The 21769-nt window shown below is 40.8% G+C and overlaps 1 protein-coding gene across 1 annotated transcript; it reads right to left on the reverse strand.

Annotated features, from left to right (window-relative positions):
* Nucleotides 1-551: 551 nt before the first annotated feature.
* On the reverse strand, nt 552-17088 carry vps26bl (vacuolar protein sorting 26 homolog B, like). The gene is made up of 6 exons (XM_078266821.1): nt 16720-17088; nt 13727-13883; nt 12492-12656; nt 6139-6314; nt 5890-6032; nt 552-3784 (listed from the first exon to the last, which is right to left on the reverse strand). The coding sequence occupies exons 1-6, from the start codon at nt 16940-16942 to the stop codon at nt 3647-3649; spliced, it is 1002 nt and encodes a 333-aa protein (XP_078122947.1). The 5' UTR covers nt 16943-17088; the 3' UTR covers nt 552-3646.
* Between the last annotated feature and the right edge of the window lie 4681 nt (nt 17089-21769).

Below are 21769 nucleotides of genomic sequence, written 5' to 3' on the forward strand. Positions count from 1 at the left end.
ATACTAATGACAATGTACGTTTGTTTGTGTGGAAAGCTTTTATTAAGCAACTGTAGGAAGGCATTCGGAAATGTCAGCAGATGAGGCATCAGCGCACACGGGGCAACAAGCGCACGTTAACACAGGCGCGCACGTTATCACAGGCGCGCACCTACATAAGCTCTTTTATCGCGCTGATATGACCGAGTCCGACCCGAACCCGAACGCCATTTCTAAATATCTGTCTGAACCCGGCCCAGCGGGTCCCGACGGGCTCGGTTCGGGTATCCATCCTCTAGTGTGTGTTTCTGTTGACCCCCTCCTGCCTGCTCTTATCCCCGGTATCTCTGGAGCTCTGTGCCCCATGGTTGCCTGGAAAAGGCATCCATGTCGGTGGAACAGTGGTGTCCAGGGACCGCTGCAAGACAATTACCTTATTTATGGTTTCATAAAATGTACCCTAATTCATGAATATGTAGAATACTATTACAGACATTCGTCGCAATGTCTGCTGTTGCTATTTAGAAGCCGGAGCAGCTGTGATACGGTGGTCAAGGTGCCAGGTTAAAACATTTCTTTTTTTAAAACAGTAGATGTGGGTCTGTAGTTATTAATACTCAAACAGCCAGCGTACCATCTGCATGCTAGCTGTAAGCTAGTTAGACACAGACGCACCGACCACGTGCGTGTCTGCTGTTTAGCTCAGCCTCCGACCGAGGCTATAGTTAGCCTATAATATCATGCATGTTCAGCACAACCCAAGCGTAAAAAATGACAATGCTCAGGCCCTTCAGCAGCCACAGAGCTGCCTCCCATTCACTAATTCAGTGACAGTGGTAAAAACTGTTCATTTAACAGCTGTTGGTTCATAAATGTGAAGCAATATGTGCACCTTTCGTCCTCAGAGGGTTTAAGCTTGAAATCAGGGGTGAGTTGAGAAATTAGAGAAACTATTAGAGTATTTCTCTTTTTTTGCAAGGGGAAGGGAGGGTCCAAAACAATTATTTATAATGTCATAATTTATTTTTCATTTTTAATATTTTTATAGTCAAACGTCCTCACCGAGATCATTTTGGCCCGATCCCTTAATGCGATCGGAGTTTAGAAGAGACTGTGGCGAGGCTGACAGGGATTTCTGCCACCATCAAGCATGCCAAAGGAAGAATCTTTAAAGAAGGACAACTCTGTCAGCCCTTAAGTCAAGATTGTTGGCTCATATCAACACGTTAGGCGGGGGGGTATCCTTTATTTTAGCAGTTACCTGAACAGCAGTCTGGCGACAGTGGACATGTTGCTGTAGCACAACAGCAGCATCCTAAACAATATACCTCACTGCCAGTAAGAGTATGAAAAAAAAAAAAGTCTAACACTTTAATATGACACACAGGGATAGCTTTTGTGAAGCTGCACAGCACAAGCTTGTCAAACAAACAGTTGCAGGCCAGGGTGATGTAGGTGCTGGGTTCAGTTTCAGTGCTTAAGTTCACACTTTGTACTCACTAGGGGGCTCTTGTTCAGGATGGAGAACATAGATTTTTTTTTTTTTTTTAGAAAAAGGGAAAAAAAAAAAAAAGGAGTCATGGCACAGCAACTCAATGATCTACTCTCCCTGACCAGAAGCAGCATCAAAACCTATTGATTTGGAAAATACACAGAGTTTGGGACTTTTAAGTTTCTGAATTTGAATTTAAGCACTCAATATGACAGAGTTGCATTTCTCATACATTCATGTTCTTTGCAACACCATCATTTAAAACCTTCTTGGCAGGGAACCCATTTTTTTTATTTTTTTTTTTATTTCATGATAGGTGACTGTAGAGGATTAAGAGAGGAGCACAGTCTAAATGGGGAGAAAGGGCGGAGCATGTCACTGTGGCAGTAGTCCTATAGTATTGCACTGAAACATTTTGGCAATAAACCCTTAGGCACAACGCTAACTAACCACACAGGGCAGTCAGTCCCGGCAGGACTCACTTTGTCACTAAACACGGGTGTAACACTGTCCATATTAGATTTGAAGTGATCCCCGGGGATAGTGGGGTCGGATTTTCACTCCGCTCCTGAACCCTGCCATGAGTCCAGTTTATAAACAGCACTGAGAGCAGAAACAAAAAGCAGAATGAGATCATAGTGCAAATAAGAAAGCAGGGCTTCAAACCATCAGAGACGGTTACCGTGATGGAAGAACAATCCCACAGCGCTCACGCGTTTGTTTTAGCAGCAGTGGCTAACACCCGACACCGAGCCACAACCCACTGATACATCAAACATGTCAAATGCTGGATACAAATGGAATCTTTGTTAAAAAATAAATACTCCACAGCCATGCCTATTTCTGATGAGAGCCTTGGAATGTATGAAAATATGAAACATCGTCTTATACAAATATGTAAATGTATTTCCTTTCTTTTAGAGCATCTTTAAAGTCTTATACTTGTTTTTCCTTCTTTCTGTGGAGGAGTCATTGCTCGTTTGTTTTGTTTTTTTAAATGAAGAAGAAAAAAAAAAAAAAAAATTCAACACATTTTGGAATTCAAACCAAATGAGAGGAGCGGTTTCTCAGCAGAGGGCATGGCAGCGAAATAATCTTCGGTGAATGAATGAATCTCACATTCCTTTGAGTAAACGCACAGAAATGTACTGTATGATCTGTTGTTTAGCCACTTTGTAGAAAGCTACTGTATGACTACCGTTTCTGCACAGCCAAGGAAGTAGTTTTTAGGAAAGGTTGTGTTAGAAATACACCCGCAGTGGCTCTCATACTCTCACCTGAATTCAAGATATTGATCAAATAGTATTTGCAAATTACATCTAAGTGTATCTAACGGGTGAAGTTTGCCCACTGAACTGGATCACAAACTGACACTGACACTGTCTGATCATGATGTTTTCATGTGGTTAAATTTCACCCAGCTGGTACTTTAAGGCAGGGGTCTTCAACCTTTTTTTAAGCCAAGGACCCCTCAACTAAAAGAGAGACGGAGCAGGGACCCCCTACTACATATATTGTATAAAATGAAGTTGCATATTAAACTGGGCTTATAATAACGTGTAGGACAGCCTAAAACCTTTAAACATACCTTTTTAGTGCATAAAACACTAAGCTATTAAAATAATAATTGTTGGCATGATTTTATAAATCATGTTTTAATGTTAAACATGCATGTGGCAGGGTGAACTATATATGTAGATCTTAGTGACCTATGGGCCAGTAAGCCGATCATCAGTGGGGGGTTTTCACAAATTGTGAAGTTCATTTATCTTTGCTAATAATGTTGCAAATAAAATGTTGGATTCATATTAGGATATTTTAATTTTCTTGGAAACTTTCAAAATATTAAAAATAATTTGGTAGCCCCCCCCCCCCCCCGCAGTAACTCGGAGGACCCCCTAGGGGTCCCGGACCCCCTGTTGAAGATCTCTGCTTTAAGGTGGTTGAAACAAACTTGCAACTACAGACTGAGTCGGACTGTTTGTCACACACACACACACACACACACACACACACACACACACACACACACACACACACACACACACACACACACACACACACACACACACACACACAATCTCAATGCAAAAACATGATATTCACATTCAGAATGTCTGCACTGTGTTTGGCTCAGACACTCACTACACGGGGGGGTGAAGTGCATGCTGGGCTTTAGCTGTCCTCTTCTGCATTGCTCGGGGTCTGGCTCTTCTCTGGGTTGGAGGAGCCTTCGAAGCGCTGGGAAGCGATGATCGCTTGGTGAGACATACTCTTCCTCACTATGTCCCCTTTCCTCCACAGGGTGATCTCCTGCAACCATACAACACAGAACTAATGATGAACAAGATGCTACAGGGGACTATGCCAGTGGTGATTTCTCACAGCTACCCTGCTGGGTATTGTGACTAAGGGTCAAAATGTTGATCTAGAAATGAACACATATCAAACTTTGTAATGCCTGAATGTCCAGTGTCTAGTGTCTCTTTGAAGGCTCCTACTTCAATCATGTTCGCTTGAATGAATGATTTACCTTATTGGCCATACAGTATGCACGGCTAATAATAAGGTTTATCCTTTCAGTCGTCTGCTTGCTCAACTAGCTGAAGGCCTCTATTATAATTTTATTCAAATATTTCTTGCATAAGAAGCAGTACGTTGTTAGCAACTGGCTTTACCGAGTTTTTTCAAGCCAAGTATCGCTAAATTTGCACTTCTCCATAGCTAAAGAACAAAATCCGTCTGTGGTACAATCCGAAAGAGACTCGCACCAATAACACGAAAGCTGATTGGCTGCAATATAAGTTGTATGTTGGTCTTATTTGTAGTCGTAATACAGCGAATTATATTTCGACTAGCAAAAGAAAGATTAAAAACCATGAAATTCATTCAAAAACATTCTAAAGCGCTGCGGGAGCATTTCAAAGAGCATTACATGACCTATTTAAAATGATAAGGCGTAGAACACAATACTTTTAATTACTTTAATACTTTTTAAGGCCTACAATTATGATTTTATAATTTTAGACTTTTTGAGACCCCACTGAAACCCTGTGCAGTTAAAAGTTGAGTGAGAAGAGAGCAACGAAACCTTAAAGAGTAACTTTAATTATTTCCAACCTGGACCCTATTTTCCTACGTTTCTGTGTCTAAGTGACTGATGGGAACAACAATAATTGACATTGGTCCAGTATTAAGAGAGATCGCTGCAGTCGGCAGCAGCGAAACAAGCTACAATGTAAGTTAACAGGACGTCAATTGTCCAGCTTGTATTTACGTTCATAAAAGTGCTCGTTTTGCCGCTGACAGGCTCAGATTATTATTCTAAGTGTCTGACAACATTATGGAAAGGATTTCTAAGGAGGTCGACCTTTCTGTTAAAGAGTAAGATCCTTTTATTAAAACAGCCGCGAAATTCTCTTTCCATGTAAATAAAGAGTCATTTAAGCATCGTAAAATACACTTCATTCAAAGTCGACAGAAACATAAAACTATGAAAATCCGGGTCGTCTTTCCACTTTTCCAACAATCACAACTCTACTTTTGGTTGAAATAAACACATAATTTACCGATTTACATGTGAAAACATGTTGGCTCTATACACGCTAAAAGTATTGTTTCTTTAAATGAAGTCTGGTGGGTTTAGCGCTAGCGACCTCAGAGCTGTTTCTTGTTTGAAAAGTCTTAAAGAGGTTTTAAAAAGGCTGTTTACTATGTGTAGAGGACGTCAGCCACGTCGACAAAAATGGGGTTGGTGATGTAATGTAATGGCTGCTGATGTTGACGATGGTTGCTGTTGAATATATTGTGTCAACTTTGTAAGGCTGATATGCACTTTCCCTACCCTGTGACGGCTACTTTGACGCTGCTACCCATGCACCTTGTACCTGTATTTATTCATTCTCATACTGTAACGGTTATGTTCCAGTGTTTACCGTTATTCAGGCATAAGTGTGATTTAAGCTTCTGCGTTAAATCTACGCCGTAGATACGTACGTAGGTACGTGGTGATACGGACGCTACGCTGACGTCACCTCTCGAAAGATGTAACTACACATCGCTCGGCCGTGGCTTGGTAGCGTTGCATTCCCCCCCACTCACTCTGAAGATGATCACCATCACTCTCTCACTCGCTCTACCACACACTCCCCACGCACACACACATGCCGGCCCTGCTATTCTCTTAAAGAGATCCACGCACAAGTATAAACTTCACACAACTGACGTAGGCCACGGCGAAAGCTCTGCATGGAGCCTCCACAGGACCATAAATCACGCTTTACTCTAGGCCCACCCCACCCCACCCAACTCGTGACTGTCTGTATACCTCATATGTATTTGTGTGTCTTTTATGCGTTTATACCTGCTGCACACCCAATCGCCCTTCGGGGACACAAATAAAGTTGCAGTTGAAGTACCTGCTGCTTGAAATAGCGCCGTTCCTCCTCGTCTATGAGGACCAGGTTGAGGTAGTACCGCACCGAGAACTTCTTGTTAATGTCCCTCATTGTGGGCGTCATCTCATAGCCTGCCAGAAACAGCCTGATGGGGATGGACTCCCCTGCAGCACAACAAGTCAGAAGCAGATCAGTAGAGTGTGACAAATGAACGCACAACAGAAACACAGTTCATCACCCACCGGAGACGGTTAAAAGCCTCATTGTTACCTCGGACCGGTGCACCGTCCATGATTTCATACTTCGCCATGGTGTCGTTCTCGTGGTAGACGTTTGGCCCGGTGCCGGTCGTCTCCCGCTTGATGATGTCGATCTCCATGTGTTTGATCTTAATCCTCACCAGCAGAAAGTAAATCTTCCCAACAATCACGTCTTTAAGGTGATACCTGAAAGCAAACGGCAAGATCTCAACACTCGTTTTCCCACTCTCTCGCTGTTCTGAAGAAATCAGAATCAGAATACTTTATTGATCCCCTCAGGGAAATTATTTAGTTGCAGTTGCTCACAGTCACATTCAAGGTAAAATAAGAGTTGGAAAAGAGCAAGTCAATAAGTGTATGAAGTAATATAGCTACAGTAAGAAATAAATAAAAACATTAAAAGAGGCACTATGCAATTTTGGCCATTTCTTCGCTGTTTTCTGGCTTTTTGCTGGCAGGTTTCTCTATAGAGCCCCCCCTACAGCTTCAGAATAGATATTTGGCAGCTCCTATGTTTACTCGTGTCTGACTCCTCTCTCGGTCAGTCTGCTGTTTCCTCTTTCTCTGTTCCTCCGACAATGCTTTCCTAGCTTTCTGCTTCTTTTTAACCGGCTCAGTCATGAAGATAGTGTGAAAAACTCCATCTCTACCAGCCGGTTCCTGAATGGGGGCGTGTAGCGGCGTGTATGTGTGCAGTGCCGGGAAGCAATTTGTTACATCGTGAGACCTGATATCACGCCATAATTCCTGACGCTGAGTTGCAAAAGTTGCAAGGGTGGTTTTTCAGCTCACAGGCGCTGGGGGGGGGGAGCGAGACGATCACCATTCAACTTGAAAAAAAGTCATATAACCATTCCAATGACTCCAAAACTGTTCAGTTAAGGTAAATTAAGCTAAAAAAAACCTAAGCTAATACTTCCTGCTTCTTACAGTGCAGACGCTTTGCTGCTTGCTCCTGCCTCTGCTTGCATATTTCTACTGATAATCTTGCTTTTCCTCTGAGAGAAACTATGAGCAGCAGCTCTTGGATACTTATAAAGTATGGAGTATACATTTTTTGTAGACATAGTAGGCTATTGCCATATTTCAACATTTTTCTGCGTGAGCGTGGCCTACCAATAGCTCAAGCCTGTCCTAAAGTGACTGTAGCTAAAGCTAATTAGCAGCAAGATGCCTCCCTTCTCCATGGAGGACTACTACAAACTCCTTCAGAAGATTGCAGTTCTGGAAACCAAAATTTACCGGTTAGAAGTAAACGTGGAAGTGAGCGGATCATGTGGAAATGACTGAGTGGTTTTACCATGTCAATGGTAAAACCACTTTACCATTGACCCAAAACAATGGACAAAAACATGCCAACACACGGCTAACTAGCACCAGCAAGACTACAAACAAACAGCAGGGCTGTGGAATGGGTAATAAATCAACAAGTGGTAGTCCTCCCTGGAACTCTTTTGGTGCAAAGCCTAAGAGTAAATCATTTTCCTGGATGGAAATGGGAGGACGACTAACGGGCAGGGCACAGCGCCCTGAGATTTGTGATACGACCGGCTGGCCTGCACTATCATCCAGGCAGAGCGCCTCTTCAACCCCTGTACTCAGTAGGACACAGCCTCGGACAGCTGCAAAAGGGAGAATTAGCAACAAAATGCCTCCCCAACACCTGAGTGTGCAGGTGGAGAACAGATTTGCTCCTCTGCTGCAGGACCCTGGACATGACCTGGATTGCGTCTCATCGTCACACAGCAGGGTAAGGACTGAGAGCAATTCAAAAAGTAAAAAGCTACAGGGAAAGCTAACGACTGGGCACCAAACTCTGATTGTGGGTGACTCTGCTGTAAAAGACATAAAAAGCAGTAAAAAACACCAAAATACTCTGTTTTCCCAAAGACATGGTGTCTGACTTGGCCCAAAGAATCCCGGATATCGTGGCAGCACACCCAACTGTGAAGAACATTATACTGCATATAGGGTCACATGATGTTGTAAAGCAAGAGTCTGAAGTGCTGAATCGTGACTTTATGAATCTGCTGAACACAGTCAGCTCCCTAAACGCGGAGGTGTTTATCAGTGGCCCTATACCGCCAGTCAGAAGAGGAGCTGAGAGATTCAGCAGACTGTTGGCACTGAACAGATGGCTTTCAACTGCATGTACCGTCCACTCTCTGCGGTTCATTGACAATTTTAACATTTTCTGGGACCGCAGACATCTTTTTTAAAGCAGATGGACTTTTTCCTTAACAAGCCAGGAGTAAAGCTGTTCACCTCTAGCCTACTTTACTTTCTGCACCACACATCTACTCCCTCGGCCAAGGACACGAGACAAGATAAACAAACAAAACAAGAGGAAGACACAACAAAGTGCGGCAGTGATCCACCACAGCCCCCCCCCCACCTGAGCAAAGATTTGACCATGGAGGACCACAGAACGGAGACGAGAAATCTCAACCCCCCCCTTTTCACCCATCCAACACTCCTCAAACCCCCCTTACCAACCCCGACGCCTTTGAGGATCCATCGCTCTCCCCATCCGCCTTTTCCCCTGTTTCCCCCTGCCACATGTTGGGGTTCACTGACCGGATGGAGCAGCTGGTAGATGCTGGAATCAAGTTTGCCCCACTACCTTCTCCCATCATTCGCCCCCCAGCATCAAACTGACCCTGTTTTGACTGAACCGCTGAAAGTAAAACGCCAGGGCACCTCTGCCCCCCTCAAGGACGGCAGCGAACTCCTTCTCACCAGACTGATAAGTATGCTTGTGTACAAAATGAAACAAGCTTTAACTGATATGTGCTGGGCCCAGGCTGCATGCCTAGTGGCACTCATGACTCTTTCCAGGACAAGCCTGGGCCTTGTGTATTCAATTCTTCGTCAATCAATGTTGTGATAGGTAATAGAAAAAGAATGGTGAATCCGCTAAGGAAGAAAAAGAAGCACTTAACTGCCAACTTAGCAAATTTAGCATCCATTCCTCGTCAGCCACATCCTGTCCCAAAAAACGAGACAGATAATTATTTTAACACACTAACATTAGCCTTACTAAACGTCAGGTCTTTGTCAGGTAAATCATTTTTAATCAATGATTTTATTATTAAGCACAATCTTGACCTCATGTTTTTAACTGAAACCTGGTTAGACCATAATAACAGTGATGCTGTTCTTATAGAGTCAGCTCCCCCTAACTTCAATTTTATGAGTGAGAATAGAGCGAATAAGAAAGGAGGTGGAGTCGCCATTTTGTTTAATGACTTGTTCTAATGTACTCAAATATCTTATGGAAACTTTGCTTCTTTTGAATATGTGGCTCTTCAGCTAAGGTCCCCCGTCTCGACCTATATTTCTAATTATCTACAGGCCACTTAAATACTGTGCATCCTTCTTTGACGACTTTAGTGAACCGCTGTCTATAATCTGTATTAACTTTGACTGTGTAGTTATTGCTGGTGATTTCAACATTCATGTTGACAACCCCCAGGATAGAGGGACCAAAGAACTGTGTTGTATTTTTGAGAACTATGGACTGACTCAGCATGTGACGGAGCCCACACACAACAAGGGGCACACTCTGGACTTGATTATCTCGAAGGGTTTGAACATTTCCAAGGTTGTGGTGACTGATGCTGCTCTCTCTGATCATTCCTGTGTTTTCTTTAATGGCACTATCTCTGTGCACAAAAGTGTCCAAACAAAGTTAATAAGAAAACGGTATATCACTGACAACACCAGTGAAACATTCATTCAGCTTTTTTCATCCACACCCACCCTCTCAGGGGTCTCAGTCACTGAGCTTGTAGACAATTTCAATTGTAAAATTACAAATGTTATTGATGCCATTGCTCCCATTAAAAGGTAAAAACTGTCTCTGATAAGAAAAGATCTCCATGGAGAAATGTTATACTGGTAAGAACAGAAAAAAAAAGAGTGTGTCGAAAAACAGAACGCAGGTTTCGAAAAACTAATCTCCAGGTCCACTACAACACCTATAAAGAGAGACTTCACATTTATAATTTGGAACTGAGGAATGCAAGGCGGTCCTTCTTCTCGGACATTATTGCCAAAAACAATAATAACTCACGTGCTTTGTTTGCTACTGTCGATAGGTTAACAAACCCTCCAGTACCATCTGAACTTTTATCCACGAGGCCTGCAATGACTTTGCCACCTTCTTCAAAGACAAAATTCAGAAAATTAGACAAACAATCAGTGCTTCCATATCGAGTACAGGGTATGTGTTGTCACAGTGTCCATGCAAAACAAATTCCAATCTGACCCAATTTCATACAATTAACCGTAAAAACCTGGAGGACATTATACAACATCTGAAAACCTCCTCCTGCTGCCTTGATATTCTACCAATGGGCCTTTTCAAAAATGTTTAGAATTTTTTGGCTACAGATCTTCTACAGATTGTAAACACGTCTCTTCTCTCAGGTGTCTTCCCACAGGCCCTGAAAACTGCAGTCATTAAGCCACTCTTAAAAAAGAACAATCTAGACACGTCACTAATGAGCAACTATAGGCCGATATCAAACCTTCCATTTTTTAGTGAAATCATTGAAAAAACGGTTTCTCAACAACTCAACCTTTTCTTGTCACTAAACAACAGTTTTGATGCCTTCCAGTCGGGTTTTCGACCACACCACAGCACTGAGACAGCTCTTGTTAAAGTCTTTAATGACATCCACTTAAACACAGATAGTGGCAAAATTTCAGTCTTGGTATTACTTGATCTCAGTGCTGCATTTGATACGGTCGACCATGACATTTTACTAGACCGATTGGAAAACTGGGTTGGCATTTCTGGCTCAGTACTAAAGTGGTTTGAGTCTCATTTAAAGAATAGGGACTACTTTGTGTCTATAGGGAATTATACATCTGAGCATACAAATATGACGTGCGGAGTTCCCCAAGGCTCTGTTCTGGGGCCTCTCCTGTTTAACATTTACATGTTTCCACTGGCTCAAATTATGGAAAACAATAAAATAAGTTACCATAGTTATGCGGATGACACACAAATTTATATAACCTTATCGCCAGGGGACTATAGTCCAATACAACAACTGGCTAAGTGCATTGAACAAACTTTCTTAAATTAAATGATGAAAAAACTGAGGTGGTTGTTTTTGGAGCAAAGGAGGAATGATTAAAAGTCAGCACTCAGCTTCAAACAATGTTAAAAACAACAGACAAAGCCAGAAATCTTGGTGTAGTCATGGACTCAGACGTGAATTTTAACAGCCACATTAAGACAATTACAAAGTCAGCCTATTACCACCTTAAAATATATATCAAGGGTTAAAGGACTTATGTCTCAGCAGGATTTGGAAAAACTTGTCCATGCTTTTATCTTTAGTAGACTTGACTACTGTAACGGTGTCTTTACAGGTCTCCCTAAAAAAAAATCAATCAGACAGCTGCAGCTGATTCAGAACGCTGCTGCTCGAGTCCTCACTAAGACCAAGAGAGTGGATCACATCACTCCAGTTCTGAAGTCTCTACACTGGCTTCCATTGCCTCAAAAAATTCATCACTCAAATCACAAAACGGTTTAGGGCCAAAATACATTTCTGATCTGCTACTACACTATGAACCACCCAGACCTCTCAGGTCGTCTGGGACCGTTCTACTTGTTGTCCCCAGAGTCAGAACTAAACAGGGGGAAGCAGCGTTTAGTTTTTATGCTCCACGTATCTGGAACAAACTCCCAGAAAAGCAGGTCTGCTGCAACTCTGTTCTTTTAAATCAAGGCTGAAGACCTCTCTTTTTGATGTTGCCTTTCTTTAAATAACAGTTCATTTCTTATACTGAAGCTGCATTGTTGACACTGTATAACAATCTATATAACCATATAAAGAGAAATTCCTATTTTTATCTGCTTTTATATATTTAACTGCTCTTCAATGTTTAATTTCTTATACTGCACTGTAACTTTTTTTCTCATATTTAAAATTATTGTTTTTAATTTTCATGTAAAGCACTTTGAATTGCCCTGTTGCTGAAATGTGCTATACAAATAAAGCTGCCTTGCATAGTTCCCCTTTAAGTAGAAGTAAGATTAGGTTAAAAAGATTGTTTCAAATGGATTGAAAAAAATTCTATTGTAGTGCAGTGTCAACATAAATACAATACGAACATAAATAAGTACAGTGTGAATAATAAGTAGCAGCAGTGAATAAATAACACATTTTACACATGTAGCTGATCCATTATTGCAGCAAGTAATTATTGTACATAATTGTCCAAGAATATTGAGATGTAATGTGGAGATACGTACTGTGAGACCAGTTTTGACACTAAGCGTGTACAGGTACAAACAGGTACGATTAACAGGTATACTTCTGATCCAAAAGAAAGAACTCATACTTGGATTTATTGTACTCAAACTCTATGTGTAGACAGTCCTCGATCCCCACTTCCATCTTGATGGAGGAGTTGAGCTCAGGGTAGGTGCTGAGTGTGTGCACCACAATGTCCAGCTCTTTGCTGATGTCATTCAGTCTCCGGCCTACTGTCGCCCTCAGAAAGTAGCTGGAAGAAAACAAAAAAGATCCCATGGCTATGAAAGCAGACTACCAGACTGTAGCACTATAACCGGTGAGAAGCTGTGCTGCTCAATGACCAACTAGCAGAAGCTGCTCAAAAAAAACAATGTAATCGAGAAAAACTATTATTTTCCACATTACATTTTGCAAGTAAACTCTTATTTTGTCTTGTGTTCTGAATGAGAAAAAAAAATTCAAACAAGAAAATGAAGGGAAATTTCACAGTTCAACGTGTTTTCACTGTTGATTTGGTTAATGGTTTCTTTAAGTTCAATAAATGCAACATCTTTTCAAAAGAGTAATCGTGTTAAATAATTGTTTTTTAATACTGACCAAAACAATCATGATGATGATTTATTTTTTTTCACAATCAAGCAGTCCTAAAGTTTTGCCAGAAGAAAGGCCATGCTGTTCTAAAAAAGGTGTACTCCCTTTACAGTGGCCACATTAGGACACGTCACACCCAGCGTGTCAGTCTGAGCTGGACTTGGTCAGGAATACATACAATCAGCTGTGCAGTTACCAATCATATTAGAGAAATACTTCAACTTTTTGCCAAATAAGCTTATTCACTTCCATGCTTAAAGTTAGATTGATACCAAGCTAGCTAGAGTTACCTTGATAACAAGTATTGAGGTATCACTGTGTTGATGCTGTTATGATCATGTCATGATCTGAAGTGTTGGACAAGTAGAAGACAAAGAAATATCTGCTAATGTTTGTGATACTGGACTTACACAAATGCGGAAACAAGCAAAAAGGATACATCTGCTGTGGTTTCCTCCCCTTAAGGCATTGTATCAGTGACATGGTACATGCCATCAGCTGACTGTATGAATACTTCAAAACTAATAATTCAGGATCTAATGTAGACTTCATTAAGATTCAAGCTAGTGAAACTGAAAAACCCTTTGCCTGCCAACATGAATGTGGCTTTGAACTATTATAAGCGGTGCTATTTAAATAGAAGTGTATGGTGCATGTGAGAAATTCTTACATAATACAGATTGCAAATAATCCATGCACACCACGCGCAGTGCACACAACAAAGCTTACCGCAATTTGACATTCTGACCGGTGTAAGACTCGTACGGCTTCTCCACATGTGTGAACTCAAAGTCAAACGTCTGTGACTGTGTGAGCTCCCCGGGCCGAGCCAAGTCTTTCACAAGAGACACAAACTCGTGGTGGTTTCCTCTGTCATAGTACAGCTCTGAAAAAGACACATGACAAACATCAGACAGCTACAGCGGGCAGTTTTATACATTCTAATAAAGAGTTGGTACAAGCCTTTCCTTCAGCGCTGACAGCTGGAAACAGCCAAGATTTGATCTGATGGATGTAGAAAACTGTAATAGGTTTGTCTTGATTATTGTTTAAGTCAAATCTGTTTTACCTGAAGTACCACCAGGCTAATGAATAATAATAAACTAATTGACTGGGCCATCACAGTTCATTCACTGCAGCTCTAAACAATCGGGTGTGAGGCAGGTTTTATGTCCACCATATAAACAACCTCTGTTTTTTTTCTTCTTTTTTTAAAAGGCCACCTTAAAAGGCTGCCATTTTGCCATTCTACACTGATCTAAAGTACTTGTTCTTTATTTGGAGACAAATGGTGGGGAACAGAAAAGGGGGAAAAGGAAGGGGCTCATCAGTGGTGAAAAATGTCAAGATGCATTTATGCATGCTCTAAGGGTCTGGAAAGGACAAAGTCAGAGGAAATCCCTACTGTTGCTGCAAACTCAGCTAAACTAGACAGACTGCATTTGAATCAATTACAAAAGAAATGAAAATACAACCGAATGTACCTTTGAAAGGATGCAAAATGAATGAGGGACTATCTTTTCTTAATCAAGTGGGTCCTGAGGCTGGCTTGACACAGTGCGACCTTTGTTGAGGCTGCAGATTTCAAATTAATTCGTTACTGTTTTACTTCACCACAACTAAAAGTTCACCATGTAAAACTGACTTGATGCTTTTGGGACACATCCTGATTTTGTTATAGAGTTCTGACACAACATCAGGGTGTGCATTAATAAATGCACTCTAACTTGACTAAAAAAAGATAAGTTGCGTGATTTTTGATGGTGGAGTATTTAGATCCGTGACAGGAATACAACAATGTAAAAAAAAAAAAAAAAAAACTCAATTATCAGTTAAGGTCCTGCATTCAAAATCTTACATCTATCTAGCTATATATCAAGGAACCTCTGTGAGTTTGTGTGACTGACAATTCCTAAGAGCAGAGCAACAGGAGCATTGCGCCCATATACAGGGCATTACGGTACCCATCTCCTGTCTTGGTAATACTCCACACACTCCAGAGGCAGTGTGCCTCTCGGCTCAGGCTGTCGGCTCATGTCATTTCAAACTTAAGTAAAATTCATACACAGGAGAAGTTAACCCTCTCCTTGATTTCATGTTGTTTATGGAGAAGGAGAACCAGGAAATGAGTCGGGGGGGGAATGCAACGCTACCAAGCCACGGCCGAGTGACGTGCGTCGCTGCGACGTGTAGTTACATTTTTCGAGAGGTGACGTCAGGCTACAGGGTAGGGTCCGGCGTAGACGCAGAGGGGTCTGTGGGGGTACGCCGTCGATTCTACGCACAACCATAAAACGGCCTTTAGGTTCTAGCATAGCTACAGGACAATATGTCCTGACATGTGTTGCTCAGGTCCCAAGGATACGCCATGACAAGTGTGAAGTTGTTTGTATACAGTTCTCGAAAAAGCTGCAATAGGGCTGGGCAATATATCGATATTATATCGATATCGTGATATGAGACTAGATATCGTTTTAGATTTTGGATATCGTGATATCATGATATGACATAAGTGTTGGTCCTGGTTTTACAGGCTGCATTACAGTAAAGTGATGTCATTGTCTGAACTTACCAGACTGTTGTAACTGTTCTGATATTTGCCTTTACCCACTTAGTCATTATATCCACATTACTGATGATAATTTATCAAAACTCTCATTGTGTAAATATTTTGTGAAAGCACCAATAGTCAACACTACAATATCGTTGCGGTATCGATACTGAGGTATCGATATTGAGGTATTTGGTCAAAAAATATCTGGATATTTGATTTTCTCCATATCGCCCAGCCCTAAGCTGCAATACTACCGTTCCAAACGGTTTTGAACAGGCAATGCAATAGTACGTAAAAAGGTACAGACATATCAACAAATTGCACTTTAAGTATCAAAAGTAATAGTACTCATTATGCAGCTGAATGCTAGATGCCTACTCAACTACTCAATATACTACTGGGCAGTGTAATCTGTAACAAATTCCATTTTATAAACTCATAGTACGTTTTCTGTTAAACTCCTACTAATCGCTGTAATTTAACTGTCAGATTAATGTAGTGGAGTTAGTAAAAAGTTAAATATTTCAATCTGAATTGTTTAGGTAATTGTGATAGAAGTATCGAGTAGTAAGTACAGCAATGAGATACATTTCCTTAGTTACATTCTCTCAATGCGGAGTTCAACTTCAGTTCCAGTTTGTTTTTGTTCAGTAGGCTAGTAAGTTTGCATCATCATGTTGAGTGTTCAAGATCAGTTTTGCTAATAGCACAACAACCTTTATTTGCAAGCTACTACTAATTGCATTATGGGTAACGTCAGCCGTGGATTTATATTAGCAAACTAGCAACAAGCTATGGCTAACAAGTCACAGTTGTAACCCGACAGAACAGTTTTCAAAAGAAACAGGGTCAAAGGTCAATGCGACAGCTAGCCAATGGCTGATGTGTCAGCTGAGGTTAGCATGCACTCACATCTGTCACGAGACCTGACACTTCAACCTGACACTTGTTACAACCATAGACTGTACGTCTACGGTTACAACAGTGGGCCAGTGTAGCTTTCAAGTGCTACACACGTTACTCATGATGGTACATTTAATAAACTACACCGTGTGAGTGTTTAATAGTGAAGTCAGCGCCTGTAGCTAGCTCCCTAACATCTCCTTTAATACTTTGGCTACTTCTCTCATCGGGCTCAGTGTGAAACGCAGGCCTGCCAGCCGCTCACCTATCTGGCCAACAAACTCAATCTTGATGCCGTTGTGCTCCAGTCTCTTTCCCGGGTACTTGAGCGTCACGTTGACTTTCCCCGACACCGTTTCACCGTCGTAGAAGAGAAAATATTTGTCCTTCCTGCCGTCTTCGCTTTTATGCTCCGCTTTCTTTCTCGTTTCGGCGTCATTCAGAACTATATCGATGTCCGCACTCTGACCAAAACCAAAGAAGCTCATGCTGCTGGTCAGTCAAGCGGTCACTGGATCCTCCTTTTCTATAAAACAAATACACTGGACTTTCTTTCTCGTTTTGCTGTAAAATGTCCAGACTCCAGCGCAATGCTTCCTAGATTATTGACTATTTCGAGTTACAACCGGTTAAGTGCGCATGCGCGGATAGTCGTGAAAGAAGGCTGTATGTAACCGATTTATTTTCTTTTTCTTTGCTTTTTTTTAATTTATTTTTTTAACTCGTGATAAAAACTACACGGGCAATGATATACTAGCAATATAAGGTTGAATGGTGCTATTTAAAATAATGCTATCTTTTCTCATTACAATGAATGTGTCTGCACTTTTTTGGCGCAGTATCAACAGGCGGAAGAAACTCGGCCTTTGATGACTCTTTACCACCCTGAGTACAGACTTTCAGGTACTCTTCATTACCTCGCGTAGTGGTTCCCAACATTTTTGGCTTGCAAACCCTTAAATGAAGCAATGTCTACCTGTGACCCCCTCATCACAGGTTATGGCATTCATGTGAGTTATGAGCAATTCAAAATGTTGGGCTTAAATGGTTCCACATAAAGAAATGCCTTTGTCCAAAAGAAAAACAATTGAAGTTTGGCTAGTCAAACATGCACATCTCAAGTCCTAACACAGGTGCAAACAAGTGCATAGGCTACTCCATCCAAAACATCAATCTTAAAGCTCCATCCAAATAGTTGTCATCAGTTTTTCAGGCAGTCTAAAACTATTTGCCTCCTGACTGATCCAATGTTGACTATGCTGCTGGTTGATGGTACTGGGCCCTTACAAAAGATTTGAAGCGGAAACTGCAAGTAGCACAGAACAAAACTGGTGGGAGTCATCTGTCTGTTGGAAAGTGTCAGTTCTAGAACTTCACTGGCTTCTAGTGGAGGATCAAGTATGCACAGCTGTTTCTATACACAGACCATGTGAGTGCATTAATCATAGGGACCCTAGAGCCACCAGGGGGCCCCAAGCTGCCATTTTAGACCATTCTTTTCTTTTCTTTTTGTTTTATTTCTTTTTTAGAAATGAAAATGACCAGTTTCTCGTGTGTTGTAACCCTTGTGTTGTCTTCCATTCGACCATGCATCGTCCTCCCGGTCAAAACTGAAAATCAACACTTTTTCTGACGTTTTTGTCTCTTTTATTTCGACACCTTTGACGCTTTATTCAATGTTTTTTGGCCGCTTTTTTTGACGTTTAACGCTTCTTTTCACTACCATGTATAAACACAGCCAACACCAACTCATAACTCGTTTTACACTTATTACTTATTTTTGGAATTCATGGTCAATAAAAAAACCTCATTTATAGGAAATTATACCTACTTCTTGAGTTAAAAAAGCAGAAATTATGAATTATTTCGACTCATATTAAAGGGAGGTTAATCACAGAAGGGTCAACGTTCAGTCGGGATACTGTTTCAAAACATTTCAAAATCAGCAAAATTTTACCAAACACCCAAAATTCAATGAAAGTAGAGATCCTATCTTTTGGTGTACTTGTGAAGCGCGTTGCATGGAATCATCTGTGTTATTGTTTTTGGTAATCCAAATTAGGTCATTAAAAAGTAACCCATATTTCTGATATAGACATTTCGACAACAAGCTTTGGGGTAACATTGGGTGTATGTTGTCAAGGCACATTAGCCTATATTGTGATGTATAATTATGCAATAAATAATAAATAACACAATGTCAGTAGTATACAATATAAATAATACTTTCGTTTGATAAATTGTGTTTACTGACTTAAGGAACTTTGCCTCTGCCAGCTACTGACAGCCACAGATAGCAAACTCCTCCTAATGCAATGATCACACTGGGAAATGGATCACGATGCTCTTTTTGTAATATTCAGTTGTAGGCTAACTGTTTAGTTGTTACTATGTATGGCTTAAGGACATGTCGAAACATCTTCCAACATTTCCAACATCTTCTATTTCTTTGTTTTTGTTGGTCTATTTCCATCTCAACATACCTACTGCTGATTAAAAGCATGTTGTACTACTTCTAATCACAAGAGGTTAGGAGGTCAAGAGTTTGAATGCAGTCAAACATGCTCCATTAAACTCATTTGGGTGTCTGGAATTGTCACAGCAACAACAAATGCATCTGAGTACCAATATTAACATTTACTTTCAAGTTATTATTGTTTGCCTTGCATTCACTCAGTCTGCCCAACAAGTGGAAGAGAAACAGTCCTGTGATGGCAGTGCTGCACCACTAGAGGGCAGAGGTACACATCAGGAGACAGAGCAACCTGAAGGCCCTCCTTAGTTCCACTTCAGTTGGGGGGGTTTTCATTCCTAATATTTCATGCCGTTATTCAGTATTTAACATGTCCATGATAAATCCTCCCCATATTATATTATTTTTAACAGTATTTTTAAATTCTTGATATGGAAAAGCTTAAAATGTTTCCACTGAGAAACAGTGGTGACTGGTCAATAACACATGTTTAACAAAAAGCAAATATCAGCCAAATATGCCAGTTAGCCCATACATCAGTCAAACAAGTCAACACCGTTCAGCCACGTTACACACACACACACACACACACACACACACACACACACACACAAACACACACACACACACGTGTCAAGTATACTACTTACACATCTGCAACAATTTGAAATATTGTGTACAGAGAAAGTGTGTGTGTGTGTGTGTGTGTGTGTGTGTGTGTGTGTGTGTGTGTTGTGTGTTTGTCACTTTAGCTCATTACTAGGCCCCTCTGGGAACCGATTCTCGTAACTGTGTAATTAGTTCTGGTGACTTGTGAAAAAAATAGATAATGATCCTTCCTTGATGACTAGTTTTATAATCAAACTTGACAACAGTTGAATGGCTGCCCTGGAGCTTTTATTTTGTAGGAACCGAGTTGTAATGTTCTTTCATAACAATGACTCACGTTTGAGACAGTAAAAGAAGTCTAAAATTGTCCCTCAACAGCCTGCTGGAACATCTGAGTGTCACATAACTCATTCTCATGTTTGGGCACATGACTTCAAACTTTTAACAAGCAGAGCCCTTCTAGCTGGAACCAATGGAGAGCAGTATAGGTACAGCTGTGGCCCCATCTGATACAGACAAATATCTTGTCAATATGTCAGTTCATCACATCATGCTGAGATATTTTCTAAATAGGCTACATCCTTAGAACGATTTTCTCCCGTCTCTTTTCCTCCTCACTGTCTCTTTGTTCACTGCAGCCATCAACAGACAAACTGGCATGTATCTATGCTGTCTATTGATATTAGAATTAGAGGGATACATCAGCTGATGTTGCAGCAACACTTAGGTTTCCTACCACTCAAAAGGGCACCAGCTAGTCCTAAAGGAAGTCACATGTGACGCAATCTAACTGCTGCTTTACTGGCTTTTCAAACGTGACAATATTATAAGTGTAAGCGCAACTCTATCCCACAAGTTGCTGAGTAGGAAACAGTCCAGTGTGTCTTGCAAATTGCCAGGAAATATCAGAACTCAGCAACTCCGTGTCAGAATAGATCAACCCTTTTATCAGTCAAGTTTCTATAGGACATGGTGACGGTGTGAGAGCTAAGACTAAAGTCTCAGTGATCTGTAACATATTCATTTGCTTTCATTCGATTTCATGTAAGGATAAATACCACTGAATGTATATTGAAATATTTTTCAACGTGTTGGTAAAAGTTACTTATTGGTCTGAGAGTTTAAAGTTTAAACAAAATCAGGTACACAAACAACAACAAAAGAATAAAAGGGCACGTGGGTGCTGCTTAAAACAAAGAAACGAACAGGCCTAACTGAAAGAGAACTCTTTAAAATAAGAGCTAAATAGAAACGAAACCTTACTAATTAGACCAACTTTGAACACATGGGAAGGTGCCAGTGGCAACACCAAAACTGAACCGGGGACCTTTGGTTCTCATCTCTCTCCCTGGACATTTCCTGTCGCCTCGAAAAAAAAAAGTAATTAACCCTCCTGTTGTCCTCGGGTCACATTTGACCCATTTTTCTATATCAGAATTTTGAGTTTTCTCTCAACCAAATAGTCCAAAAAATATCGTGGTTACTTTCATTGAATTGGGGTGTATTATTACATTTTATAGCATTTGAAGAATAATTTAAAAAAGTGACAAAAATGTCAGATAAAGCTTAAGAAAAAATTGACAAAGACATCGGAAAAAGTGACACAAAATGTCAGGAAAAGTGCCAAAACAAAACGATAAAATCATCAAAAAAAAAGGGTTGCATGGTCGACAGGAAGACAATAAGGCATAATGTACAAAGAAAAAGTGTCCATTGTTAAAAAAAAAGAAAAAAAAACTGCTTGAATTCTGTTGCTGACATTTTGATGTAAAAATCCTTGCGGGATTAATAAAGTATACATTATTATTATTACATTATTATATTATAACCTCAATGGAATTTTTAGATCTGAAAATAACCAACGCAGTTTGAGCAACTTCAACATAGTTGTTGTAATACTTTTATAAATACCGGTTTATGGTCGGCACCTTAAACCACTTAAAATCAACTTGAATTCATCTGGTGGAAATTCAAAGAGTGTCAGGGTTGGAGAGCAGGCAGCAGGGGGAAGGACCCAAACGCAGACGAGGACAGGAAGACTGGTACAGTGCAATCATTTATTTAGAAAAAAAAGGCCTGAAGGCAAGAGAGTCCAAAGACAGGCGGCCAGGTAACGGGGTAACAGAACTCCAAACATCAAATGAAACAAAGCTAAGTTCAAAAGACAAGTACAACCATAAGACATACTGCAGATATGTGGAATGGGACACCCCGGTAAGCTATCTGAAGCTTG

Source organism: Sander vitreus, chromosome 13 (genome assembly GCF_031162955.1).
Source record: "Sander vitreus isolate 19-12246 chromosome 13, sanVit1, whole genome shotgun sequence".
NCBI lineage: Eukaryota > Metazoa > Chordata > Actinopteri > Perciformes > Percidae > Sander > Sander vitreus.

What these genes read in the sequence shown, in the direction of transcription:
- vps26bl (XM_078266821.1), bottom strand. Translation starts at nt 16,942, where the DNA reads ATGAGCTTCTTTGGTTTTGGTCAGAGTGCGGACATCGATATAGTTCTG. An exon ending in GGTCAGAATGTCAAATTGCG is followed by an intron (nt 12,657 to 13,726) that starts GTAAGCTTTGTT and finishes GTTTTCTTCCAG; the next exon opens with CTACTTTCTGAGGGCGACAG. An exon ending in TTTGAGTACAATAAATCCAA is followed by an intron (nt 6,315 to 12,491) that starts GTATGAGTTCTT and finishes GTTTGCTTTCAG; the next exon opens with GTATCACCTTAAAGACGTGA.